General features: G+C 36.0%; 1 protein-coding gene across 4 annotated transcripts in view; it reads left to right on the top strand.

Moving 5' to 3' along the window:
• The window catches only part of ARFGEF1 (ARF guanine nucleotide exchange factor 1), an 88,529-nt gene that overhangs the window by 58,796 nt on the left and 1,769 nt on the right, over positions 1-27,964 (top strand). For all 4 annotated transcript variants that reach the window (XM_071737715.1, XM_071737713.1, XM_071737714.1 and 1 more), the window contains 25 exons: positions 492-693; positions 1,732-1,843; positions 2,983-3,188; positions 3,289-3,373; positions 4,129-4,300; positions 5,344-5,495; positions 6,117-6,245; positions 8,677-8,835; positions 9,196-9,346; positions 12,876-12,966; positions 14,156-14,196; positions 14,301-14,470; positions 15,116-15,267; positions 15,412-15,584; positions 16,625-16,785; positions 17,424-17,554; positions 19,032-19,161; positions 20,143-20,278; positions 20,366-20,504; positions 21,805-21,874; positions 24,157-24,286; positions 25,112-25,251; positions 25,378-25,546; positions 26,453-26,591; positions 27,399-27,516. In XM_071737715.1, coding sequence (XP_071593816.1) covers positions 492-693; positions 1,732-1,843; positions 2,983-3,188; positions 3,289-3,373; positions 4,129-4,300; positions 5,344-5,495; positions 6,117-6,245; positions 8,677-8,835; positions 9,196-9,346; positions 12,876-12,966; positions 14,156-14,196; positions 14,301-14,470; positions 15,116-15,267; positions 15,412-15,584; positions 16,625-16,785; positions 17,424-17,554; positions 19,032-19,161; positions 20,143-20,278; positions 20,366-20,504; positions 21,805-21,874; positions 24,157-24,286; positions 25,112-25,251; positions 25,378-25,546; positions 26,453-26,591; positions 27,399-27,516 — 3,458 coding nt within the window. The remainder of the gene's footprint in view (positions 1-491; positions 694-1,731; positions 1,844-2,982; positions 3,189-3,288; positions 3,374-4,128; positions 4,301-5,343; positions 5,496-6,116; positions 6,246-8,676; positions 8,836-9,195; positions 9,347-12,875; positions 12,967-14,155; positions 14,197-14,300; positions 14,471-15,115; positions 15,268-15,411; positions 15,585-16,624; positions 16,786-17,423; positions 17,555-19,031; positions 19,162-20,142; positions 20,279-20,365; positions 20,505-21,804; positions 21,875-24,156; positions 24,287-25,111; positions 25,252-25,377; positions 25,547-26,452; positions 26,592-27,398; positions 27,517-27,964) is intronic.

Here is a 27,964-nt window from a genome sequence, read left to right as displayed (position 1 = left end):
TAGGATTTTCAGATTAAGGACTGAAAGTTGGTAGGTAAAGTAATAACCCTTATAGAGGTTGTTTGCACAGGATTTTTGCAAACTGAGAGCACCAGCTCCTTGGCATATGTGATCCTAAGCACTTACACACTCTGTTTCAATGGCTTAGAATAGTGTATAACATCAGACTTAAAAATAAAAGATCTGTAATTGGGTTTATAAGGTGTCATATTTTTTTCCAAGTGCTTTGAGATCATAGTTGTAATTTAAGGCTACATTTTTGGTATATCATGAACTGAAAGAATCCTCCTTGATATGTTGTAGAGATTTTTTTTTTGTTATTTGCACAACAGAAACAAAAGCAAAATATCTGTATAAAAATCAATAAATGATTGACGATAACAGTATTAAGTCTTCAAAGCCTTCAGTGAGGAGTTGAAGAATAACCTGCAATCTTAATTTCTTTTTCACTGTATATCTTTTGTATATGTGTTACTGCTTCCAATTCATAGGCCAAGAAAAACCAACAGAACAGGACAGCAATGAAACCAAGCACCCTGAGACAATTAACAGATATGGAAGCTTAAATTCCTTGGATTCTACTGCTTCATCAGGAATTGGCAGTTACAGCACACAGATGTCTGGCACTGACAACCCAGAGCAGTTTGAGGTCCTAAAGCAACAAAAGGAAATAATAGAACAAGGAATTGACTTGTGAGTGCCCTTTTACCACCCATGGGAGGGTGGATTCTTTTGGAGCTATGAAGATTCCTGGGTGTTTCTTCCTTCTCCTCATAGATACTTATCTTGTGTTAGGAAAAAAACTCTGGATGTAACAGCACTTCCTCTGGTGAAAGAGTGCTGAATGGTGTCCCCTTTGGAGCCTGTCAACAGTGTTTTGTGTTAACCTAATTCCTCACAGCTAGAAGATGAGTACTCTGAATGTTTGTTCTTTTTTCTCCAGACCTGCTTTTCTAAAAATAAGATTTTTATATTTGGATAAAAAGAACATTGAAATCATGTGATCAGTTGAATACAACCTGTTCTAGTGTACACATTTCTGATAAAAGTGCCTATATACTTAAGCTGATGCTTCCTTCTGATTAAATAACTTGCCATAATTAAAACTGGAGGATAGTAAAATTTCTCAGTGCAGTCTGACGTGTATCTTATGTGTTATTTCAGCCTTGTGATGGCTGAAATCAAATGAGGTAATTTCACTATAGGAAACCTATTTTTGCATATAGTTATCAGTTCTCAGACCCTGAACAAACATGCCTTAGTCCTTTGGGGTTTCAGTTTCTTTCCCTTACCTGGTTCATCTTGTGCATTCATTTCTACTCTTACAGATAACTCAAAGATTTCTTGACTGTTTCATACTGATAAAAATAAAAAGCAACAGAACATAATTGTTCCTTCCAAAGCCAAGACTTTGTTTCTTTGAATGTTTTTTTCCTTCCAGTGCCAGAATAAATTACACTGTTTAGCTCTCCTTACTTGGAGTTGCTTGAATGCCATGCTGGCTGCTGTGTAGCAGAGAGGTGGCTGTTATGGGGAAAAAATGATACAATTATCCAGTGCTGAAGGGAACAGTCATAGAAGGAAATAGCTCATTCCTATCTAATGCACAGTTTGATAAAGGAAAAATATTTAATACACATATTTTCAGTACCTCATTCTACTTAAGTTGGTATGACTTTGTGCATGGCTGAAAGGGTTAACTCTCATTTCATTCTGATCTCAATTGTACAGATTCAATAAGAAACCAAAGAGGGGGATTCAATACCTGCAAGAACAAGGAATGCTTGGCACTACCCCTGAAGATATTGCTCAGTTCTTGCATCAAGAGGAAAGATTAGATTCAGTAAGAAAACTTCTTTTCTAGTGGCTGTTTTTCCTCATGCTGATGTGTTTATACTAGTTGCAAATCACACTATAGTGGTTTAAAGTGTTCAATATTATTGTACAAAGAAGAAAAAGAAACCTCTCTCTTCACTCAAGGAGTCTGGAGTATGCATTAGACCTGTCCCTGTACTATATGCATCCTGCACTTAGCAAAGTGTAAGGGAAAAGAGTGACCTGCTTGACCTGACCCAAAATTCATACTTAGTTGCTAGTATAGCTAGGAGAAACTCACTAAATTATATATACTTTAGTCCAATAAGGGACTGCCAGAAGTAACTGTCCTTCACAGGCAGCTAAAAAATACCATGGCACGGCAACATGAAAGTATTTTTACTGCTTCCCAAAGGAAAGTTATTTAATCTAGATTAGTTCTTTGATTTTATTTACAGCAAGCAGCTGTTGCTGAACTGGAAGGGTCCTGCAGTATCTGGCTGAGGAGGATAGGAGTATCTCATGTTGGTTTTGTCATTAAAAACTTAGCTTTCTGAAAATGGCAGTCTGCACCATTAGTAGCCACATTCACTGTTTTCTAAGGAAAGGACTGCATATGTTCGTGCTTGAAGCTGTGATTGAATTCACATATTTTGGTATTAGAACAGCTGTCAAGACTGATTTTTAACCTCAGTTTACATATACAGGCATCTTTATCTGAACAGAGTGTTCTGTATTGACACAATCCTGTATTGTATTGGATTGAAAGTGATCAAGTGGGATTTATTTTTAGTACCAGCTATTGTATTTGAGCTTCACTTGAGTCTATTTGAGCTCTGTACTCTAGTGGGAATGAAGTTGAGTTTAGTAAGCTTTTCATTCCTGCATTAACTTTCTCTTGTGCACATATGGAATTTGTGTAATAGAATTAAATGGTACATGAGTAAAAACAGAGGAGGAGGAAAGTAGGCAGATGAGAGTAAATGAAAGCATTATGATCGAATATATGTCCAGAATGTTTTAAAGAGAAGCAGAAATGTCTTTGTTAACTACATGCAAACCTCTATTTTTGTGATACATGTGAGTGGTGTAACTATGCTTTTGTGTTTTACTTTTTGGTTTTTTCAGTGCAAATGCACTAGTTTGTCTTACCTATTCTTATTTTAGACTCAGGTTGGGGAGTTCCTTGGAGACAATGATAAATTTAACAAAGAAGTCATGTATGCATATGTAGACCAACACGACTTTTCAGGAAAAGATTTTGTTTCAGCCCTGCGCATGTTTCTGGAGGGATTTCGTCTTCCAGGAGAGGCTCAAAAAATTGATCGCCTTATGGAGAAATTTGCTGCTAGATATTTAGAATGTAACCAAGGGTAAGCAATGCTGTGTCTTCAGACCTTTGGAAAGCTGAATAATAAGCAAAAAATCCTAATATATGAAATTTGCTGTTCTTTTTCTCTTTTCCCCATTCAGGCAAACTCTTTTTGCTAGTGCAGATACTGCTTACGTTTTAGCTTACTCAATTATCATGTTGACAACAGATCTTCACAGTCCACAGGTATGTTGGTAGAAAAAACGTGTAATACATAGACATCTAGCTTTCAGGCTTTGTGACAATGTAGTTGTAAAAGCTTGACATTCAGTTCAGCACCAATATGTGTAGTAGCTTAAGTTTATTTATCTTTTAAGTAACAGTTTCGTGTTTCATGGGTGTTGAGATTTTTACGTTGTTTTGCTTAGTCCTTACTGTAAGGTATCATTTCCCTATGCTGTGTTGAATAGCAGTTGTGTGGATTTGTTTTCATATTATGGCACTCACAGTAGTGATCTAACCTACAATCAAACCCAGAACTTGTGTAATTACTTACCCATTGATTTTATCACAGATCTCCTATTTTCAGTCTGTTCGAAAATATAATGAAGCTTTCTTTTGATAAATACAGCTCTCTTCTGCAGTGCATAAAATTCAAAGTTGCAGTGATTAATCATAATGTATTTAAGTGAAATCTGAAAAGACTATTGTACTCTTCAGGGATCTTGAAAAATTAGATAGTTCGGTCTGTGTGAAGAGATAAGACGCTTTTTTTAAATGAGAATCTAATTCATCTGTGGATCCTCCTGAATGTTTACGTGTGTTGTAATGTCCATATGGCCTTGCATTATTTTGTAGATTTGACAGTGTAGTCTTGCATATGCTGGACACTTAAAAATGTCTTCTGAATCAGCAGGTTTGTCTTTGATGGTAACTTTTCATCTCTTTAGCTTCTTTATAATCTGCATTGTAAGTGCTAATAGCTTCTTTCTGGGTTTCAGGTTAAGAATAAAATGACAAAAGAACAGTATATTAAAATGAATAGAGGCATCAATGACAGCAAAGATCTCCCTGAAGAATATTTGTCTGCTATCTATAATGAAATAGCTGGAAAGAAGATTTCAATGAAAGAAACAAAAGAATTAACAATACCCACAAAATCCAGTAAACAAAGTAAGTAGTTGAAATGTTAGCTTTCTTCAGTTTCCTGGTATTTGGTTCAGAGACCACAGAGAAGATGGGTTGTGCTGTTCAGCTGTTGGTGAACAGCAGCATAGGGAAATGGTTTTTACAGTTTTATGAAGTAAGTGTCGCTGATAAGCACAGTGCAGAAAACACATGCAGTGGTTATCCCTTCTATTTCTGTGGTAGCCATTGTGTTTTCCTGTCATAATCAGTCTGTCATCTTCAAAAATTTTGCATTATTTGATTTGCCCTAACTTATGCACTTTTAAAATGCCTTCTCTTTCCCTCTCTCAGATACCAGAAAAGCTTCCTGAGTTTTGCACAACGTGAAGCTTCAGATATTATTCAGTTGAGCTTTTCTACAGAGAAGATTGGGGGACTTTACTTTTTATGTACATTTATTTACTCTTTAAGTCCTAGGCTAGCCTTATGAACAGATTGCTTGTGGGAAATCTGCATCTGAAAGAAAGAATCCCTCTTTTCTCTACTCATTCAATTAACATAATGTTTTTATTGTCATTTTAAATAAGCTGGTTATTGAATTCTACTTGGGTTTGACTTTCTAGAATAGATGGAGCTTCCATTACTGAAATGAAAAGGTTAAGTAGCTCTCCTTCAGGAACAGGATGTCCACTTACTGTTGTTGTTACTTTCTGTGCTGATCTGTTGCTGTGAAACTTCTGTTCAGTTAGAATTTAGCTTAGTGGATGTGGTATTGATGCTGTCAGTTGAGGTGACAGATAATAAATGTTTGTTGTACAAATCTTAAAATTCTGTGAAGGTTTAAAATTAGGTTACATTTCATACCTAAGTTTGCTTTAATTTAAATTTTATCTATACTGTAAAAAGAAATACCTTGCTAGTGTGATTATTTCTTAAAGTAAATGCAAAAATACAAGATAGTACAAAAGCAATACATAGTAATACAAAAAATGCAGCTGTGTATGGCACTTAATGAAAATGTAATACTATGTTTCTGAAGACAATACTGTTAAAGATGCACAATTGAGAGGGAAATCATGTGTTTGCAGGTGTTGCTAGTGAAAAGCAGAGAAGACTCCTATATAATTTGGAAATGGAACAAATGGCTAAAACAGCTAAAGCTCTTATGGAGGCAGTGAGCCATGTTCAGGCACCTTTTACTAGTGCAACACACCTGGAGCACGTGAGACCCATGTTTAAGGTGAGATACATGTTCAGATGATTACCTAGTTTTGTAATACAAAATAGAGACTGACAGGGAGGTAGAGTCTCAGACCACTACCATTTCAGTAAACAAATGGTTCCCTTGAGTGATGTGCTGTTAGCCCAGGTTTTGCTCCAGGCCCAGGGTCAAGAATCACAGATTCATAGGGCCTTAAAGATCATCAAGTCCAGCTGTTAACCCAGTGTCACATCTACACACTTTTAAAATCCATCCAGGGATGGTGACTTGACCATTTTGCTGGGCAGCTTTTTCCAGTGCCTGACAACCCTTTTAGTGAAGAACTTTTTCATAATATCCAAACTAAATCTCCCCTGGCCCAACTTGAAGATGGTTGGGTGTGTTGGTGAGAAGGAAAGTGTTTCTGAGGGGAGAGACAATCTGCATTAATTCTATGATAGTCTGTCTCATCTCTCTCCTAACTATACTTCTGTGTCTCATGTCTATTTTGTTCCATTTCTTTTTTGGCAAAAGGCAACTTTGAGGTTAACAGTGTGAGATAAGGATGGGATTTGCACTTTAGCAAGATGTCAAATCTATAACATTTCCTTCAGGTAACGAACATTTGCTAAAGTAAGTTTTATTTTGCATGCATTCCAGTTGGCATGGACACCTTTTCTAGCTGCATTCAGCGTGGGCCTACAGGACTGTGATGACACAGAAGTTGCCTCTCTTTGTCTGGAGGGTATACGATGTGCAATCAGGATTGCTTGCATTTTCAACATTCAGGTAAAAAAATAAGATTGAGACAATATTTTAATATATATACCAGCAAAACATTTGTGGGGTTCTTAGAGTCCTTGTTGCTAAAGCTATGCACTACACTACCTAGAGGCTGCCTACTTCTGCATTTACTGCTTCATCTGGTATTTGATTGGATGTGTTTTAAATAAAGTGACCTTTCTTGGTGTTTTATGGTAGGTGCTGCTATGCCTGTGTAATCATTTTCTGTTTCCCTACAGGTTGATTTTCTCCTATGTGAAAATACTTTCTACCTTTGTTACAAAGCTGTTAAGCGTTGTTGTCACATTGTTGTGACATCTCTATACTGTTTCCCAAGTAAAACAGTATCTCTGAGAACTGCATTTGAAATGTTTTTCTCAGCTTCAGGGAGATGAGTATAATCTGAAACTTTTAAAATTGGTTACTATTTTAATGGTTATGGCACTGAAAATACCATTCCTGATGTATTGCATTAATTAATTAATTAATCTATCTTGCATTAAACAAAATGCCAAGAATTCCAGACTCTCTGGCTCCAGGGGGTAATTTTAATTAAACTTGGGCTGCCTTTTTTTTTTTTTTTTCCATGCTAAAATTGTTGGTAGTGAACATATATTATGTTATTGTAGACTATTCGTTAATAAATGGAGTACTGGTCTGTCATAAGTCTCACTGTAGGGATAGCTGAAGAGAGGGGCAAGCCACAAGTATGTCTGACATTGCATCCTCTATTGTGTACAATAAAAACATTTAAAAGAACTCAACACTCCAGAAACCCAGCAGCCTTGTCAGATTAACTAAAAACTGGTATGGTAGTGAATGCTTTGCTTCCTTCTCCCTTGTGCTTGTATTTAGCAAATTGGATAACTTTTTATCACTAATGTGGATGGGCATATTGGAACCTCTGATACAGCTGCTTAAAAAAGCACATGAGATCATGGAAGGTCTCCTTCCTCTGTCTCTACACTTCATTCCATCCCCCCAGCCTCCTACCCTCAGCCCCAAACTTAACAGACTTCCTATGGACTAATTTTTCAGTTGTTTTTCTCTGAACATGATGTCTTAGAAAAAGGGACGGGGGGGAAAGTAGTGCTGAAGGTGTTAGGAAAAAAAGAAAGGAACAGGTTGCCCAGGGAGGTGTCTGAGACCTCATCCTGGAGATATTGAAGGTGAGGCTTGACAGGGCTCTGAGCAACCAGATGTAGTTGAGGGTATCCCTGCTTACTGCAGGGGGCTTGGACTGGATGACCTTAAGTGTCCCTTCCAACTCAAATTACTCTATGATTCTCTGGTACTGAAAACATTTTCCTTTTACTGAAGATACACAGTTTGTAGCCTTTAAGGCTTTTTTGCTTAGTACTCTCTGTGCTTATAGATTATTTCCTGTGCCTTTGCCAGCATCCCCTGTAGCAGTATGTTGGGTTTGAACACGGCAGCCATATTACATGGCTCTGTGAGAATCAGTCTCTTCTATGGTTGCCCAGTCTTGTGGCATTGTTGTTTTCTCTGAAACAGACATTCTTCCAGGGTTTTTTTTAAAAAAATATTTTCTATTTGGTTTTATTAAGTGTTCAGTGTTTGGTGTTGTTTTGTTTTAATTTCAAAATAGTCTTAAACATCCAAACAGTTAAATATATTTCATAGTTGTTGCTTTTCTGATGTACAACCATTTCATTTTATGGCCTTCAAATCATATGAAGAGGAGAGTAAAATACACTTGTCTGCTCAACTGTAATCCCATTTTTACCATTGTAATTGGCTCATATGAGATTTGAGGAGATTCCTTTGGTGTTTATAGATAACCTATACATAAAAATTGGGTACCTACAGGTGGTTCTCTTTTGTGAAATCAATTTATCTGCCTTCATTATAGATCACTTCCTGTTTACCTACTCATTGCAGTCTTTCCTCACAAGCTTCTGAGGTTGCTCCAAACAGGATAGATAAAATCAAATACATTTTGAGTAGTTTTGTGGAATTGTCACAATGTGTCTTTTAGAGATTTTTATTTACAAATTTTTATTTTTACATTCTGTTGCCAGAGTCTGCTAAGGCAGCATTTTCAGAATAGATCCCCATACAGTACAAGAACATTGAAAGTTTAGCTAAGAAGTCACATTTCTTCTGAAGCATCATCCTGTTTCCCAGAAAAGCCCCTCTAAAATCCAAAAAGACCAAACTCAAACTTAAAAACAACATATGTGTTCTGTGTTGTCAAAAATTATACTTCATGTTCCTGAGCAGAGGGAGGCTGATTTTTATCCCACAGCTTACTGCAGAAGAAGATAGAATACTTTGACAATGTAGAAAGCTTTAGAAATTCCATTATAGGAAGAGAAAGGTCAACGGTGTTGTTGAAATCACACAGATGTTATTAAGAATAAAAAATGGAGAAAATACTTAGAAGACATTATTTTTTTCCTCTTTTCATTTGTAGCTTGAAAGAGATGCCTATGTCCAAGCATTAGCAAGATTTACATTACTCACAGTGAGTTCTGGTATTACGGAAATGAAGCAGAAGAATATTGACACTATTAAAACTCTCATCACCGTGGCTCATACAGATGGAAACTATTTAGGAAATTCCTGGCATGAGGTACAAGATTAACTAACTCTTAAGAAAGCACGTGTACTCATTTTGAATACAGTACTGTACTTATTGTGCATAAATACAGTGGGTTTTATGTAAGTGCCATGTATATACGTTTGTACATACATTACATAGAATTGCACACTGTGCAGCTAATTGAAGTATCAAAAGATGTCCAAGTGAGAAATAATACTGTGAGAGTAATACAGTATTATTTAAATGAATATTTATTTTAGAACAGAAATATTTGTCTAACCTTGAGTGTTTAGAATTATTTTTCTTCTAAAGAGCTGCCTAAAGATTTCTACTTTTTACTATTTCAAACTGCTTTTAGTTGATAAATGGCTTATTTATTCTCTGGAATAGATTCTGAAATGCATCAGTCAACTTGAACTGGCACAGTTAATAGGAACTGGAGTAAAACCTCGCTATATCTCAGGGACAGTGCGTGGCAGGGAAGGTTCTTTTACTGGAACAAAAGATCAGGCACCTGATGAATTTGTGGGGCTGGGACTGGGTAAGTAATGCAGATACAAAGTATTTCATTTAGCTGGTTTTTTGTTTTTTTTTTTTTGTTTTTTTTTTGACAGAAATTAAAGCTTGTGCTTTGTTCTCTTTGTTGGCTGTGGAGTCTGGAGGCAAAACCATGAAGTAGTCCTTGTAAAACTGTCTTAATCTTTGAATAGACTTATTCCTGTTTCTGGAGTACTTGTTTTGCTTTGTTAACTATTATTGCTATGATGGGAGAGTGGGAGATGTAATAAAATTATATATTATTCATTTCTATTAAAATACAGCTGACCAAGTAAGAATGGATTGCTGATGTTATGAGCAGATTTAATAATATTGCAACATTGGTGCACCAAGTATTTTACCAAACAGGCAAGTTAGCATGAAAGTTTGGAAGAAATATGCAGTATTCAAACCACATGGGAGATGAGTTAATTTCTGAAATTCTGTTGCCTCCTCTTTTGTTTCTTTGGTACTAAATAAAAACCTTTTTTTAATTTGGCCCAAGAGCCAAAATTCACTCCATAAATTAAGCACTGTTTCCTGTCTTTCTAGAAAAGTATACTAGTCTTACCTTAAATTATCTAGGGTTTTCTTTTTCTTAAATAGAAATACAATTAATGACGTACAGGTGTAGGGTATTAGGAAGCTATGGAAATGTCCTGGAGGTGAATATAATTCCATTTGACTGATAGAAAGTTGAAATTTTAGCATGATGCTCTGTATTTCCTGCATTTTAAACAACTTCCCCCACAGTCAAGTAAAACCTATGTGTTCCGTCAATTTTTCTTTTTTTTTTAGGTTGTTTTTCTTTTGAGGAATAATAATTCTGTTACCAGTTTCCCTGATCTTAGCCCTCAACTAGTCCTAATCCTCTGTCTTTCTGCTCTCCTCAGACAGTTTTTCTTACTCTGTAATTCAGTCCTTTTCTTTCCATTGCTCTCTTTGGCCTGTGCTTCTCTGTACTCCTGCCTTGCCAAGAGTTGCTGATGGGAAGCCTTATGCCTGGAAATTAATTCGTCTGCCAGCATCTCATATACTGAGCTTCTTCCCACCTTTCTAATAAGCATTCTTCAACTTAGTGTTCCCTGAAGACCAATCCAACTTCGCTCTTCCCAAATCCTGGCCATTTAGAAGTTACTGGCCTTTAAAAATTTTAAGTTCTGATAGCTCAAGAATATAAACTGTAGTTAGGTGTCTCTAAATCATTCTAGTTGTTGGTGTAGATCCAGCTCATAAAGACTTCTCTTCTCCTCTGTCAACTACATTTCTAAGGAAAAAAGGCTGTGCCCAAATGGATAAAATGTTTGTCTGAACTGAATTTCTGGAGTGCTTGTTACAGTGCACATATGGAAACTTAACCTTTTTATTTAACAATGTCACTTCAATCTTACAGGAAAATACCTAACTGAAAGGAATTTGGTTTTCATGCACTTTGGGGCCGTTAGAGCAGTCATTTTCTCAGCTTTTTTTCCTTCTTCTACACAAATTTCTGTGTTGCAAATACTTTAATTGTCTTACTGTGGTTATTCTGAAGGATCCTTTGGAACTATGGCTTTCGAGCAACCTTCCTATGAAACTGAATTCCTCTGAAGAACCTACAGTGCATGTGTCCATATGTACAAATACATATTTTATAGGAAAATGTTTGTTTAATTGGAGTAAGTGAAGTTGTAGTCTGGTGACATAGAAGCTTCATATTTCAAACACGCTTCTAAAATCAGCCGTGCATAAGCAGCAGCACTGATGTCTTGCTGAAGTCAAAAGTGTGTGTTTTTTAAAAAACAAAACAGAATAACCAACCCACAAAAGCCCTTTTGGTCATTTACTTCTTGACCAAGGATTCAGGTGCACACTCTTCACACATCTGCATTTGAATGTCTTTGTCACTCTTGCATTATCTTCCTGATGTGGACCTTTTTTGTTGTTTGTTTTACTTGAAAATTCAAGTCACACAAACATGTGGGTTGTAGCAGTAAGTGAATAAGCATCTGTTCCTTTGATTCTTTGGTAGGAATGTTCTCTTACTTGGAGCTGTAACTGTGAAGTTCAGCTTTCTTCTACTCTAATTTCTGTTGGAAGACAAAACCTGCAGCTGTCAGTTGGTTGTTGCCACAGTGTACTTCTTAGGTAGTCAGAATTGCTGTTTGGACAGGGGGAATCTCAAGAATCAATTTTTCATAAAGCAAAATTATATAGGTGGCTCTACGATCCATTGTGAAAAGTCTCACAACTGTTGGAATGTAGATCTACTCTCTGCTTAGTTTTTACAGCACTGATTATAAATCCTATGGTAATAAGGAATTGTCATATAAACTGGCAGAGTTGGTTAGGATTTCCTGACTTCTTGGACATGGTCCTTTAAATTCACACAACTGCTTTTTTGATATGTTTCTTAGCTGATGCACTATCAAGATTCAAGCCAATTGATACTGGCAGCTTGTGTGCTTACAAGAGAAGTCTTGATGAAACTATACTGTATTATAAGCTGCCAAAATAGTCATACGAGGTTACATATTTATGTACAGAAAGGCTACTCTGTAAATGCCCTAGAAATATGCTTGTGATGAGTCAGTTTATCTTGATTTGACAGCCAGTTGTCTCCTAACACTTCCAAGTGTCGAGCACAGCAAGACTCAGAGGCAGACATTTGAGAGGCAGCCTGAAACATGGGAACTTTTTGTCTGTGAAAAGGTCTGAGAATGGAACTACTGGTCTTTTTTCAGTGTTCTGTTCTCCCCTATCTTTCTGATAGGCTGCCTAAGAAAAAAACCCTAAACATAGGCTATGTGGAATTACCCGAATTTTTGTGAGACGCCTCCTCTTTTTTTTTTTTTTTTTTTTTTTTGATGCAGAGTGGAGAGGAGCTTAGAGATTGTCGGAATTTTTAGAAATTTGCCCATTGTGAAGTGATCATTTTCTTAACAGGAGCTTTCATCCATGTGGGCTGTAGTTTGTAGTCCCCAAAATAAATATTGCTATTTTGCTAATATTGCTAACTGTTGTTAGGTGATAATTTTGCTGTACTTGAGCTGTAGCTTTAAGATGGAGTTTTAGTGGGAGCTCTCCCCTATGAAAGATTGAAAAGAAAGCCATTCAGGATGGTTTTACTCACTTGCTGCTAATAAAGTGTGAAAAGTTTTCCTTTATGTGGTATTCTGTACCATTCTATCATCCTCATCTATTGTGTATTTTCAGTAGCAGAATTACCAAGCATCTATTGAAAGACAGAGAGAAGATGGTTCTTGTGCTTTTGAATTTTTTTTGGTTGTCTCTATTAACACAGTTCTAAATGTAGATAATTTTCTTGGACTAAAATAGTTCATACATGGATAGAGAACCTAGAGAATTAGGTGCTGCACCAACATACAGCTGTTTATTGAGATGCCTAGCTCATGAAAGGGGAGTTAATGAGGTACTTCTCTTTTTTTGTAATCTGAAAATGTATTTCATTATACTGGCAGTGGTGTGACTTCTTTCCTTCCATCCCTTTCTGTATTATCTCTTACCTCTTTTTCACATTTTGTTCACTGCAGTTGGTGGAAACGTGGATTGGAAGCAGATAGCAAGTATTCAGGAATCCATTGGTGAAACTAGCTCCCAAAGTGTTGTTGTTGCTGTGGACAGGTATTGTCTTAAATTTGCTGTTGCCACGTCAAACTTTTTAAGCAATATTTGAATACCTTGTGCTAATAATCAGTTTATATTAGTTTACATCTGTTTGGATACAACAACACATTAAAGTGCTTTTTGATTATGTGCATTCTTGTTTTATGGAGCGGAAGTACTTTTGGCAAAAAGGAACAGAATAAAGATTTGGAAAGAAGCCCTTTTACCAGTATAAAAATACTACAGTAGAGTTGCAGAATGAAGGCTGCAGTAATGTCCCATGAATCTTGGTTTGCTATATATAGCATATATATATATATATATATAGCATATAATATGTATATAGCAATATATATATATTGTATATATATTGTCTTAGAATGGGAAGAATTATTGACAGACCCTTTTTCTCCTAAATGTATTACTGACTCCCTTTTTTCCTCTAGACTAGGTAGATGTTGTCTGAACTCATCAAAATTATTATTCCAGTCTTCCTTTCTGTGAATCATACCTAACTGGGGTTGATTAGGCATAATATATATCACAAGCATTCCCTGTTTAAATTGTAAAGTACTGATCAGACCTGGGGTGTTTAGTGGATCTTGCTCTCCAGAATATAAGAAATCAGAAAACATGATTTTCTTCATGGTTGTCAAAATTGACAGTCACAAAGGGGTATCATTCTGAAGGCTTACAAACATTTCTGTGGGAAAAGGCAGGATGATCTATGTCACTTCAGTGAGAGTTGCCTTGCAGTAAAATCAAATCAAGTGATTTAGAGGCTTAATGTCAAATGGTTAAGGGTTCTTTAGGTTTGCAGTATTTCTCCCCACTTCATAATGTGAAGTGTTTCAAGTATCAGATGTTCACTCATGAGAAGCTTGACTTCTCTATTTGGAGAAGGGATGAATAGTTTATAAACCACTGGCATTATTCATCAGTCCCTGTCAGTGAACAGATAGTATTAGAAACCATGCTCGCCTCCCAGTCTCCATGCATGCTTTATTTTAAAATGTTAGAAATAATTGAACTATTTCTGATTTTATTTCCAAAGCTGAGTATTTTTCCACATTTACTAATTGTTTTTTAATAAACAAAAGTAGTCAGAGGTTGTATATATATATTATTTTTTTTTTTAATCCTGAATAAATTTTTAATAGATGCTTCTATGAGGAATTGTAACAATGTCTTAAACTGCACTTTACAGAATATTTACGGGATCTACAAGGTTGGATGGAAATGCTATTGGTAGGTTTTAGATTATTATTTTTTTTTCGCCCCTGTAAACTGCAAAGCAGCTTTGCCTTAAACCTTTGAAAAATATTGCATTAAAATCTGTGGTCAATTAACAGTGGATTTCGTTCGCTGGCTTTGTGCTGTATCTATGGATGAACTGCTGTCTGCTACACACCCTCGAATGTTTAGTCTGCAGAAGATAGTAGAGATTTCTTACTACAACATGGGTCGGATAAGGCTACAGTGGTCTAGAATCTGGGAAGTTATTGGAGATCATTTTAATAAGGTATCCTTATTAATTTCAATACTGCGTGCTCATTGATTTATCTCTGCAAATAAATTTTATTTAGAGATCTCTAAGAAAAGCATGTGCTCATCTTATGGTACACAAATTACACCGTATTTTTCTGTCCTTGTGTATACACAGCTTGAACCACAACTAAAACAGTAAAGCTGCCAAGGCCTTACAGAAGGCAGAGGTACACAATGTAATAAGTGTAAAAGCAGTATCCATTAAGTTACTTATCATGACCTGGGTCTAGAACTGGCTGCCTTTACTTGTGTGTTGTATATTTGAGAGGTGTTTTGTAAAGCCTACAGTAAAAGGTTGTTTTCTGTTCAAGTCTAAATTGGCTATTTATCAGTTGAGTGTTTGACATGAATTTTTAATACAGGTTGTTGAAGTCTTTCCAGGCAGGTTGCTTATTTTTACAAAGTTTGAAACGCTATGATGATAATATATAAAATAGCTGGAATTGGTTTGGGATTATTGACTTGCATTAACAGTGTTGTTCATGGAATTGGCTACTGTTTATTTTGTTGATTTCCCAGTACTGCTTAGTTCTCCATTCTCAAATATAAAAGCAGCTTGGGCTGAATCCATCAGAATGCTGATGCAAGCTTACTGTGCATTTCTATTCTACGTTGTCAGGTTGGCTGCAATCCCAATGAAGATGTAGCTATTTTTGCAGTAGACTCATTAAGACAATTATCAATGAAGTTCTTGGAAAAAGGAGAACTTGCTAATTTCCGATTCCAGAAGGACTTCCTGAGGCCATTTGAACATATTATGAAGAGAAACAGGTAATAACATACCATTAACTGAATCACCTGGTATCATAAGCACCAGATTTTACAGCTGATGTTTCAAGCTGCTTTTGACGGAGAATTGCACTATTCTATTCAATTATGTAATTTAAACAATTATTGTTTATTATTTTAATTTAGGTCTCCTACTATTCGAGACATGGTTGTACGGTGTATTGCACAGATGGTAAATTCCCAGGCTGCTAATATTCGTTCTGGCTGGAAAAACATCTTCTCAGTATTTCATCTGGCAGCCTCAGATCAGGATGAAAGTATAGTGGAACTTGCATTCCAGACTACAGGACACATTGTCAGTGAGTATTGGCTGTATTCAGACATCACAAAAGTGTTTGTGACTCCAGAGATCAAGAAGCTTTGTTTAACTGCTGGCTTTACAGCCTGTGTAGTAATACTCTCTTTATGCTTCAGAACCAATGTTTTGCACTTTTCAACTATTGTCTGGGAAAAAAAGATTAAGTTTAATTATTTATTTAAAATAAGATTATAGTTACCTGTTTTCTTTTGTGCCTTTAAAAAAAAAAAATGTACCTCTTGTACATTTCGTAGTAATTTGTGCTCTTGTAGCATTTTGTAGTAAAACCAGTTGACCCTGAGGTACTTTTACTTAATGTGTACATTTTCATTTAAGTGACAAATTTAGTAATTTTTTTTTTTAACCAGAATTGTAGTAATTTTATTATTATGCTGACCGTGTATCTTTTTCCTCATTTCCAAACCATGCTTGTCCATGGCCCTGTTGAGGAGAAAGAGCTGAGCCAGTTGTTTTCTTTAATTTTCCCCTCCAATTCTAATCTAGATCTCAGACCTTAAAGTGCAATTAGGGATCACTTTATTCTGTCTCAACCTCTGCAAGTTATAAAACTTTTTCAGAATTGCTGAGGAGTGGTGTCTTGGTTTTTTTCTTTTCTCAAAACTGACTTTAAAATCAAGGCAACAGGACTGTATTGCTGAGAAGTCCTTCTGTAAGCACAACTTCATGCTTTGTGTAGCCTTCTTCAGCTCTGGTCATACAGACAAATGTTAAGCAGTAACATTTTAAACCTCTTATTGTGTTCTTGCTTAACTGTTAAATTTCCCTCCTTTAGACTAAATACTGCCTTGATTTGGTTTAGATACTTCTTTCTGTCAAAATCCAATGCCCTCTAGGTGATGGTTTGGTTTTTTTTTTGTCCAGTTAAGTATTAATTTTTTACTTGTTATTGCTACTCAAGCATTTGACAGCACCAGTCAGTGAACCAGTCTCTTGTGACTTCTGTTACACTCAATTCATAGTAGAATTAATAGATTTTTAAATCATGACACCTTTTTTCTTCTGTTCACACTTTTCTCCCAGCAATCGTGTTTGAAAAACATTTCCCAGCAACCATAGATTCTTTCCAGGATGCAGTAAAGTGCTTGTCTGAATTTGCCTGCAATGCAGCATTTCCAGATACCAGTATGGAAGCGATCCGCCTCATTCGCCACTGTGCAAAATATGTATCTGATAGACCCCAGGTCAGTCTGTATTCGCTATATTTATAAGTACTTAAATCAGCTGTGCTTTTATAAAGAAAAAATGACTTGCACTCACCTTATTGGCTCCCCTTCAAGTTTCAGAAATTAGTGAGAAATGCGCTTTATTCAGAAACTAAAGGAGTATAAAATGCCACGTGCTTTTTAAAGTATAAGCAATTTTAAATTTTATTTTGTTTTTATTCCACTCTGCCTGTCCCCAGTTCAGCTGGTGCCTGGCTTTCCTTAGAGCTGCTGTAAATCATCCAATCTCAGGATCTGCTGCTAGGACATGTTGTGAAGAATGGGTAATGGCATAAGTAAAAATGCTTCTTATCCTCAAAACGTAGTGGTTGATCCTCACTTGCAGTGCTGTCTCTATAAACAAGAGTGAGAGACTCAGACTGAACTGCAAGCAAAAACTGGTGCTTGAATGTATCATCTTGTTTATTTTTCATAATATACTAAGCATTACTATCAAAACACTTCTCCTTCTCAGTGCTATTATTTTGATTGCCAGCTCATCTGAAGTGTCAGGGTGTAATACTATTGCAGCAGAGATTATTTACAGTTCAGATAGTGTTTTATTTTGAAGAGCCTAACTCTTACAGCCCTGTATAACTCTGTACTTTCTTCTAAAGGCATTCAAGGAATACACAAGTGATGATATGAATGTAGCTCCTGAAGACAGAGTGTGGGTGCGAGGATGGTTCCCAATTCTGTTTGAGTTGTCCTGTATCATCAATAGATGCAAATTAGATGTAAGAACCAGGTAACAATCAGTATTTGCAATTCAAATTTTAAAAGACTTACTGTTAAAATAGAAACAACTCGCTTAGTTTAACTGTCATAAAATGAGTCATGTATTTGATTTAGTTGATATCTGGGAACACCAGACTTTTTACAAATACCTTTCACACAGATGCAGTCATGCCTGTGTTCTTTACATATGAAGTTTTTATCTTATGTTGTAATAAATATTGAAGTTATGTGGTTGTGATTGCAGTATATTAAAGTAATATGTGTAAGTATTAAATTTCCGTAAATATTCAAACAATTCCTGTTTGGAATAAACAGCCGTGATAGATAATGTGCAAAGATAACTATTTAAGTAGTTCATTTGAAAATAAAGCTTAAGTAAATAAAAATCTGACTGTTTTCCATTAATTAATGGAACTAAACTATTTAAAGTTGCCCATCTCAACTTAAAATCAGATGCAATGGAGGTAGTATATGTTTATAACACAGTGAAATGTAAAAGTCAACTTTTAGCTTTTCTAACATCAAACAAGGAAGCATTATTTTAATAATGGATAGTCAACATTAAATGGTCAATATCCATTAAATCCTTTCTGTCCCCCCCTTTTCTTAAATAAGGTATTACAGGGGATTAATATAAGAATCTGTATTTTCACAATGACAATACTGATTGTCTCTACTTAGTAGTAAACACAAATTATGATTGATTCCATGATACTTGCTCCTGTTACTCTATTTTAATGATTTGCTGTGGTTGACCTGGGTTAGCGTTGTGTCACATTTCCCTTTTTGCTGTTAAAAGCAAGTATGTTCCATGCAATGAGGAGATTTTGTTTTGATGGACTCCCAACAGCAAAATTCTGTTGGAATCTTTTTTTTGATTTGTGTTGAACCCCATGACCTCCAGTCCTGCCTGCCTTCCTGTGTCTTGCCCATCAAACTTTGAGGATTTTGAGACTGATTTTCCATGATTCATTAAGTGGTTGTGGACTGCAGAGACAATCAAGAAAGCAAAGCTGTAAATCCTGCTTATTTACCTTGAATGAGGCTTTTTCCCTTATAAAGTGTATTCTGTTGCAGTTCCAATGCTAAATATGAGGTATTCTATGCAAATAATTTTATATTTGCACATCTACATGTAAGCTGTGTATTTGAACTCCCCTTACTGCTGGTGAAGATGAATACTCATTTCTAGACCTCTGTATTTCTGAACTGGAAGTATTTGTTCCTTTGTTTCTGTGGTCCTTTGTAAAGAAGTCATTTTCCCATTTTACTTTTCAATTACACATGTCTCAAAAGTATTTTCTGGCTGTTTCTGAGACTTCTATAGGCTTTTTAAACAAGCTGGCTTTCTATTTAATTTTAATGTAGACTGATACACATCAGATCAGTGTTCAGTGTTCTAAATAGTATTTGAGTCTGTTGCAATTGGACATATTTGGTCTAGTGGATGTCTTTTTGTAACTCTTCATATCTCTGCTTTGTTTCAGGGGCTTAACAGTAATGTTTGAAATAATGAAGACATATGGCCATACTTATGAAAAACACTGGTGGCAAGATTTGTTTCGGATTGTCTTCAGGATATTTGACAACATGAAGCTGCCAGAACAGCAGACTGAGGTAAAAAAAGGGGGGGAAGTTAATTTACACAAGATATGTATATACAGTACAAAAATTGATTAATATAGCTCATCAAGTAATGTAAAGCAAACCACAAAATTTGCATGGTGTACTTGTGGTTTTATTAGCCTTTTTTTTTTTTTTTATTAGCATTCTGTTTGGAGGTATCTCTTTTCTTATATTTTTAAGCCATGTGTGTAAAAGGCTGACTAGTTTACACTATGAACAAAAGAAGAATAGGATAAAATGCAACAAATCTAGGGTTTGTGGGTACAGTTGCAGCTTTTACACATGGTGGCTGGAATCTGAGGTGCATCGTTTTGTGGCATCATGTTAAATGGGATGAAGCTTGTGATCAGCATTGAAGTCACAATTAGAAGAAATAAGTCCTGCTAGTTCAAAACGTTTTGATCACCAGGGAGAAAAACACATGCAAACAAACAAAAATCCAACAAACAGCAGTCCTGTACCCTCAGTGCACCTTGCTGACCAGCCAAACAGGTTTTGATCTGCCACACCCAGGGACCAGACACTGCCCTGTCAAGGCAGCTAAACAGAAATGGGGGTACTAATGTAAATTACTAATATTAGAAGGTTGATCAAAATGGTCAGCAGTTTGGGAAGTCTGACTATGCATAGAAGGACCTGTCAAACTTAAGTTTTTATTCCCTGTAAAATATTTAGAAGAAACCCACAAGAAGTTTAATGTCAAACTCAGGATCTCGTGGTGGGAAGTGCTTGTCAGTCCTCTGATCTGGTGCCAAGAATAGTTTCTCTGTTTCTGTATTTTTTTAAACATTCTAGTTAGCAAAGCAAAAGTTGGAGCTATTGATTTTTGGGAGTTTTGAAATACGGGATCAAATTGTGTGTCATTATCAAGAAATTCAGATTGATTAAACACAAATATCATTCTGCCTGCAGGGTTCTAAATCTTAAAAGTTCCACCTTAAACTGAGTTGTAACTTTTTTTTTCCCTCCTAGAAAGCTGAATGGATGACAACTACTTGCAACCATGCACTTTATGCAATATGTGATGTATTCACACAGTATTTGGAAGTACTTAGTGATGTTCTTTTGGATGATATATTTGCACAGCTGTACTGGTGTGTGCAGCAAGGTAGGACTGTACCAAATTATGTTAAACAGTGTTAACATTTTACTGTGCTGAATGTGAATAAACAAATGCACTATTTGTCTTTTCCAGACAATGAACAACTGGCACGCTCTGGTACAAACTGTTTGGAGAATGTTGTCATCCTAAATGGTGAAAAGTTTACCCTAGAAATCTGGGATAAAACTTGTACTTGCATGCTGGATATTTTCAAAACTACAATCCCTCATGCGTAAGATGACTGTTAACATTTATACTTTGTAAAATGGTTTAGCAAATGACTTACTGATTTCAAACAGATAGCTAATAGGTGGGCTAAACAGTAGCTGTTATGCATGGACTAAACAGAAGTAAACTTTCTTGGAACATAATGATAGATTAGGTGCTAAATGGGCTACTTTTGTGTTGTAAGTGATAAACTGTTAAAAACTAGAAATAATTTTTTTAAAAAACCAAACAACCCAAGACCCTAAACGTGATTCAGTTTTAAAATGTTGACTTTTTTGAGAAGAATGATCTGATTTTTGGTCACTTTTGTTTTGCAACAGAAAAATTCTATTGATAGACACACTTTGCAGTTTGTAGTTACATGGGAAGCTTTTTCCACAAAATACTAATGTACTGCAGTAGCTTTGGAGATTGAAGTCTCCAGGGTTGATGGTCAAGTTCCAGTGTGTTTCTATGAATCCTAATCTTTCCTTTAAAATTATCTTGCATGTTTGGTAACTTTCTTGCCCTTCATGTTATAACTGTGGAACTTTTTTGGAACAAGGCTATACTCTGGGTTGTATGTTGTACATCATACAGCAGAGTAATAAGAAATCACATCCAGCTTTATACCAAAGATGAAGGTTTTTTATTCCCTACCTTACCAACACTGAGATGAAACACTTACTTGTTTTGAAATATGACAGTCTTGATGTTTTCTGAAGCAAAAAGGAGCCTTCTGCACGTCACTGTTTCCTTAATTTTAGAGCTGTGTGAGATAGCACTGTAAGAGAGCTTCATTCATGCTTAAAAAATCAGTTAATCCATCTGTCACTACCTCACCTACTTTTCTATGGGAGTTGGTATGAATTAATTACATCCAAAAATAATACTAAAATGAAACTGAAACATCTGGGAGTTACCAAGATTACTGTTTTTGTATTTTGGTAACTGCCAAAAACAAAATTTGAAGCCAAGTATCTGAATGCTAAAGTCCAAATGAATTAGCCCTAACTTACTATGTCTCATATTTGTAAAGATTTTGAAGTGAATGCTCACTAGCAGAACATTTGCTTTTGTTTCCACATATGATCAAAACTTAAGAGTTCTGGATATTGTTATGGTGAATATTAGAAACCCTTCTGGAGCAGCATTTTGGGTTTATTAAGTTCCAGAAGTATCTATATCTGGCTCAATTTGTTTGGTTTCCATTAATTTAAAATACAGCAAACAAAAAACCCACTGTATGTAGTGGACTTTTTAGGATGTCACTTCTAATTTGTAGTTCACACTTACTAATTTGGTACTGATTTTGTGTTTCCAAGGCTGCTGACTTGGCGACCAGTCAGTGGGGAGTTTGGCTCTGGATCTCCCTCTGATGCAAAAGAAAAACTGGTAAGCCTCTGGAGTAAAAAAAATATTTTTAAAGCTTTAAAGAGTTTGTTACCAATGTGTTGTGATGTCAAGTAAGTGAAAATTTTAAAACCGTATTTCAATTTTTAATTGGAAAAGTTTTTTCCAGATAAAGTGCTATTTAATGCTTAAAAAATGCAAGGTATTAATGGAGAAAGAGAAGTACATACTTGTTTGCAGCAAAGTTGGCTTTTAGAAGCTGACTGTAGGTCATTAGCTGTTAATATTTCAGGTAATGTCCTTTATCTGGTCCATCTCTATAACACTGTATTTAGGGTTTGATTTGTTTTCTGGTTTAAAGCATGGGGTTAGCTTCATTTTGCTCAATACACTGCTTGATATATTGGCATGATGCTGGAGTGTGCTGGAGGTGAAAAGTTTGCCAGTTAGATTGACCTTTTTTTCCTTCAGATTTTCTCTGATAATAAGAACTAAAATGAAAAAAAATGTATAACATTTCTTAGCACTAATTGAATAAACTCATGTAAAATTTGGATTTGCCCACAAATGGCAGCCCTGTAGCCACTTCACTACTGATGAGAATTAATTTAGCTTTTGGACATTCTCACAAGACTGTTCTGTGAAGTTCTTTGTAGATTCATGAAGCATTTGTTAAAAATTGTTCAAAGATAAACTCCCAAATGAGTTCTGCTAAGAAAGACATTCTCCCTCCATTTGTCTTTGTGAAGTTTTACTATATTTATTTACAAATAATAAGTGACAATTAGAGTGAAATAATAAGAGTGAAAGTGTTTGGGATGGCCAGTTCTCATTGTACAGGTGTTTTACATCTGTATGACTGAATGTGCTTGCTGTATCCTGACTGTGGTTTGATGTATAAAACACTTGGTCTAAATGTTGGCTGTGGTTTTGATCCATTCATGTCAAATACAATAGCACTCCCAAGTAATAAATATATTAAATGTCTTAGTCACTAATAAATTGAAGTATATTTTCCTTTTGAAATAGTGTAACATAAATGTTTTCAAAAATCTTTTTTTGTGTTCAGTGTAAAAGACATTTTACAACTTCAAAATTAACAGAACTTATATATTGGTGTTGATGGAAATACATTTTGGATCCTCTCTTTTGGGAGGATAGAGTTTTTGCAAGCATTTCCATCTATTTTTAATTCAGGAAGTTCAAATATAATTGAAGCATTGGACCATCTATAGTTGTAATATCTACTAAAATCTTTATAAAGACTAAAACCCTGATTACTTACTAGTATGAGAAGTTGAAATGCTCTTTATAGGAACTTTATATGTAAATTTAAATCTTGCTAGCAACATAATGAAGGGAACTAATGTGTAGCATCCTGTGGCACTTAAAGAACAAATATTAATAGAAACGCTGGGTTATTGAAAGGGACAGGAATCTCTATATAACAGCTGTTAATGATAACACGTTTTGTTATTACTTACATTTCTCTCTTTCAGTGAATGCTTTCTGAAATGGACACAATTGGTATTATCATTGTTTTTAATACTTTACATTTATGTGATCGAGACAGAAGGTATTTATGAAAATATAAAACCAGAACCCCAGTAATTCATCTTCCAAAGTCATTGAGTTTTAGCTGACAAGATAAACACAACATGGAAAATCAGAACATGTTGCAGAAGTCTGCTCAAGCAGTTCTTGGGCAAAAGGATTTTAAATTGGAGCATTTTCCTGATACACAAATATTCTCCATTATTTTCCTGTGGTAAATTCTTGTAGCACCCACAAACATGTCAGTAGGAGCCTGTAATTCAGAACATTTTGAGGGGGTAAAGGCAAGTAAAGACTGAAGTTTGATGATAGCTCATATTGTTTGGGCTTGTCATATAAGAGCTATGTGTTCACATTTTCATCTGTTATAAAAGGAATCAAAATTCTCACAGAAGCTGTTAGAGGGCTTCTGTTTGTTGTAGATCAAGGTAGACACCCTTTCCCAGGATAGGAAATTCTGGCAAACCTCAAACACCTAATCTGGTAAAAGTCAAAACAACTGCTAGTTGACATACTGAGTATTTGGGTGGCATACAGAAAATGTGTGCAAAATACTACTCCTTGACTTCAATGTGTAATTAAGTATTTGTTACATTTTTAATTCTTAGTAGGTCGTCTTCTACGTCTTGACTGCTCTTACCAGATATCACTAAAGTGAATGAAAAAGTGCAGTGTTGAAAAAAAGTGCAGATGTCTTTAAGCTATGAAGAGCATGGTTGACAAGTAGCTTGCAGTTTTGTATAAGTTAATTTCTTATTCTTTCCTTTTAGGATACAATCTCACAGAAGTCAGTAGATATTCATGATTCTATTCAGCCTAGATCTTCAGATGGACGCCCATATCAGCCCAGCTCAGGGTCCCCGTCAGGTGAAGAAATGAGTAAAACCAGGCCAACAGCAAGTGAGTCTTTTTAGAGATTTGGAATTTTATATGTGGTATTAACAGACAACTGATATCTTCAGCCACAGCCACAGCTGTAACTTTAGAAACATAATGTGAAGAAAATGACAGTGATTAAAATTTTTGTCTTCATGTAGTAAGACAGAATTCTGTTTGAGCTCTTGTGCATCCACATTTTTGATCTGTGCTTTAAAAACCTGGAGTCCAGCTGCTAACTTACAGGATTTTTACAGAAAGCAAAATATTAAAAATAGTATTCTCCTTAAAATGCTATGTAAATGAATTATATTTTTTTTTAGGAGTAAAGTTCTTTCTATGCAGAATGCAACAGAAGCAATATCTGGAGGAAAAAAAAGTGCTTTTAGACTGATCTGAAGAGACTATATCAAACCCTTAAAATACCTGTGCTAAGTTCTGTGTTGGTGCTTAAAATGCTCTGATGGTTTTAGTACTTGTATGAACAAGTCTGTCAGTGTTAAATCCTAAGGTGCTTCTGCCTGTGGACACTCTCAGTCTCTGGTTCTTGCCATTGCACTGGTGGTAACAGCAAGTTCACCAGTTTTGGTGAACTGGATATTTGTCCAGTACATGGCAGATGACTTTAAAATTAGGAAATAGTGGTTTTGTTTTTAAACTACCAGTTGTTAACATGGTGATCAGCAATGTTTTTTTAGAGGAGTAATTCAGATGGGTGGACTCTTGGTGTGGTTTATGACTGCGCTTGAAGTTCAGCTGGTTTTAACTTGTTCCCAAAATAGCTCAAAAAAGAAAAAAGTATTGCAGTTCTTTGGTTAACAAACAATTTTCTTCCTCTTTCCTTTGAAGAATTTCCAGAACAGAAATTATTTGCTGCTCTTTTGATCAAATGTGTTGTGCAACTGGAACTCATTCAGACTATCGACAATATTGTGTTCTTCCCAGCAACCAGCAAAAAAGAGGATGCAGAGAATCTAGCAGCAGCACAAGTAAGTACAACTGAGAGGTATCTCTCTTTTTAACAGCTTTTTCTCTAGCAGATAAAATTTCATAAATTCCTCTGAAGACAACTATAAATTTTTATTTTTTTACCTTTTTTTCTTTCTTCTCAATAGAGAGATGCAGTAGACTTTGATGTCCATGTGGATACACAAGATCAAGGGATGTACCGTTTTCTAACATCACAGCAGCTTTTCAAACTTCTTGATTGTCTGCTGGAATCTCACAGATTTGCTAAAGCATTTAATTCAAACAATGAACAAAGAACTGCTCTCTGGAAAGCAGGTGAGTCAGTCACTTTGGGCAAGCAGTCTGTGAGACTGTTAGTGAGCTTTAAATTGACCCAGAAATAGGTCAAAAGTACTGTGATGCTGAATGTAAAATTGAGTATCAGGCTGTAACTTTATAACCCTACAATCCCTAAGGGGGGAAACTTATCTGTGCAGGTGCACATATCTTTGTTATTTCCTAAAATTTAAGGTTTGGCTGGGTTTGGGATGCCAAGCTGATTCTGGCTGCAGGTGTGTGTCCCATGCTTGGAAGCTGCAGGCACAAACCCCAAAATTTGCTGGGGGTGGGATTTTGTTTTACCTGATAGCGTGTAAGTGAAATATATGTAATTTTCTGAAACAGATGGCAAGTGGTCCCTTTGTAGTATTGTGTATAACCTATTCCTTGCACCCAAGTTTGCTGTATCACTGTTTTTTAATGGTGAATGCATACTGTGAGTATGCAACAGAGTGTTTTGTGCATTAATGTATGTATGCATCAACAGAACCACTTCAGCTTGAGTGTTGATGTTTATGGGTATGCTTTTTGCTAGTAGAGAGCTTTGGAAGCTGTAGTATGGTTGTCATTGTTACCAAAAACAAGCAGTGAACCAGTATACACTAGAGATACATGACTGAGACAAAAAAGTCCATTGTTGAGGTGTCTAGGGTGCTCTTTTGTTGTACACCCAGGTTTCACATCTGCTTGAAAGCTCACATAAAACACACGCCAGCACAATTAAGGTGGATATAAATATGCTGATTTTTCACAGTGCTTCGTTGTACTAAAAGTTGTGAGAAAATAATTACATTAAGACAGTTCTGCTCACGTGCAGAAGATGCTTAGGAGGCAAAGCAGGGGACTTAAAGGGGAAAATTCAGATGAAACAAAAACCTGAGTGGCTGCTTGGAATTTCTCTAGGTTTCAAAGGCAAATCAAAACCCAACCTTCTGAAGCAGGAGACCAGCAGCCTGGCCTGTGGGCTGCGCATTCTGTTCCGCATGTACATGGATGAAAGCCGCATCAGTGCCTGGGAGGAAGTCCAGCAAAGGCTGCTGAAGTAAGGCCCATGGAGCTGAACCTCTTCATGTTATTTCTAATGCTAAAGGATGTCGATTTTTATTTAATTTTTTTTTTTTATTACTCCCCTCTTTGCAGTAAGCTTCATAGATCTAACGTGTATGGTGGTGGTGATGGTTGCAGCTAATACTACGTTTTTATGTCGCCTCTGCTTTTGTTCTCATTACATGTTTTGCAGGAGGTAACAAATGTGTTGTCATTTTTTATTTTTTTTTGTAGCATGGGAAATTGGTATACTTCTTCTTTAAAAAGGAAAGCCGCTTTCACCTAAGCCCTGCCTTTTTTCTTTCAGTAGCCTCAGCTAGTTTGGGGAACTGGTCCTGTTTGCTCTCATCTGCAGAAATGAGCACAGGGCTTTGTACAGGAAAAAAACCCAAACAGACCATGGCAGTAGCACATGAAAGTGTTTCAAGGTTTATGGAGCAGGGAGCAGAGCTGAAAACTACCTGGTTACGTCAGCATCAGATTAATTCTTGAAATCTACGTATCATTCTGCCATATACATTTTAATACCTCTCCAAGAGCACTTAACACACTTCAAATATACCCACAAACTGTGTGATCATGATTTGTCAGCATATTTAATATTAAAGTCCAAGGACGTTGGGTTTGAGTTGAACAAAATCACTTTTTTCTATTAGTAATCAGTTTTCCAGTAGCTTTCATGAGAAGTTGCTGTTCCACACTAAGGCTCCACACTGATATGGCTGCAAAGCCAAAGCTTCCTCTTTGCAGTGGAGCTCAAAATAAAATGTTAGTTACTATTTTTTGTGTCTGTTCTCTCCAGTGTCTGCAGTGAGGCTCTGAGTTATTTCCTCACTCTTACATCAGAAAGTCATCGGGAAGCCTGGACTAATCTATTACTCTTATTTTTGACTAAAGTCCTGAAGATAAGTGATGAAAGGGTAAGTAACTGGTTTGGTAATGGTATTTTAAACAACATTTACAGGTAAGAAGTAGTTCCAGACCCACTTCTTCATGCACATTTATATACCTGACTTTTAAAACTGCAAAACTGCTGCTGCTCTTTGAGGGAATGTGTATTGCAGCTGCACTTGGCAGATACTGCAAGTTGTAATGCAGAGTGAGGCTGCAGAGAGAGATAAAATAAAATGTGTCTGGGAAGATTTAAAAGATGCTAAAATCCTTTAGAAATGTGTGTTGCTTTTCCCCCTCTCCTGCTGAGGAAGTGGATTAGTGGCTGATATTTTATTCAAATAAATAACTGCTGGTTCTGCTGCCAGTGCTGCATGGATATCACCTTGACTTTCTCCCAAGTAGTTCTGCAGTAAATAAATCCCTCTGTGGCTCTCTCTGTTTCTAACAAAACTTGGCTGAAATACAAAGTGAAAA

Source organism: Heliangelus exortis, chromosome 2, assembly GCF_036169615.1.
Source record: "Heliangelus exortis chromosome 2, bHelExo1.hap1, whole genome shotgun sequence".
Taxonomy (NCBI): Eukaryota; Metazoa; Chordata; class Aves; order Apodiformes; family Trochilidae; genus Heliangelus; species Heliangelus exortis.
The sequence above is the reverse complement of the archived record's forward strand: the minus strand, read 5'-3'. Positions and strand labels throughout refer to the sequence as shown.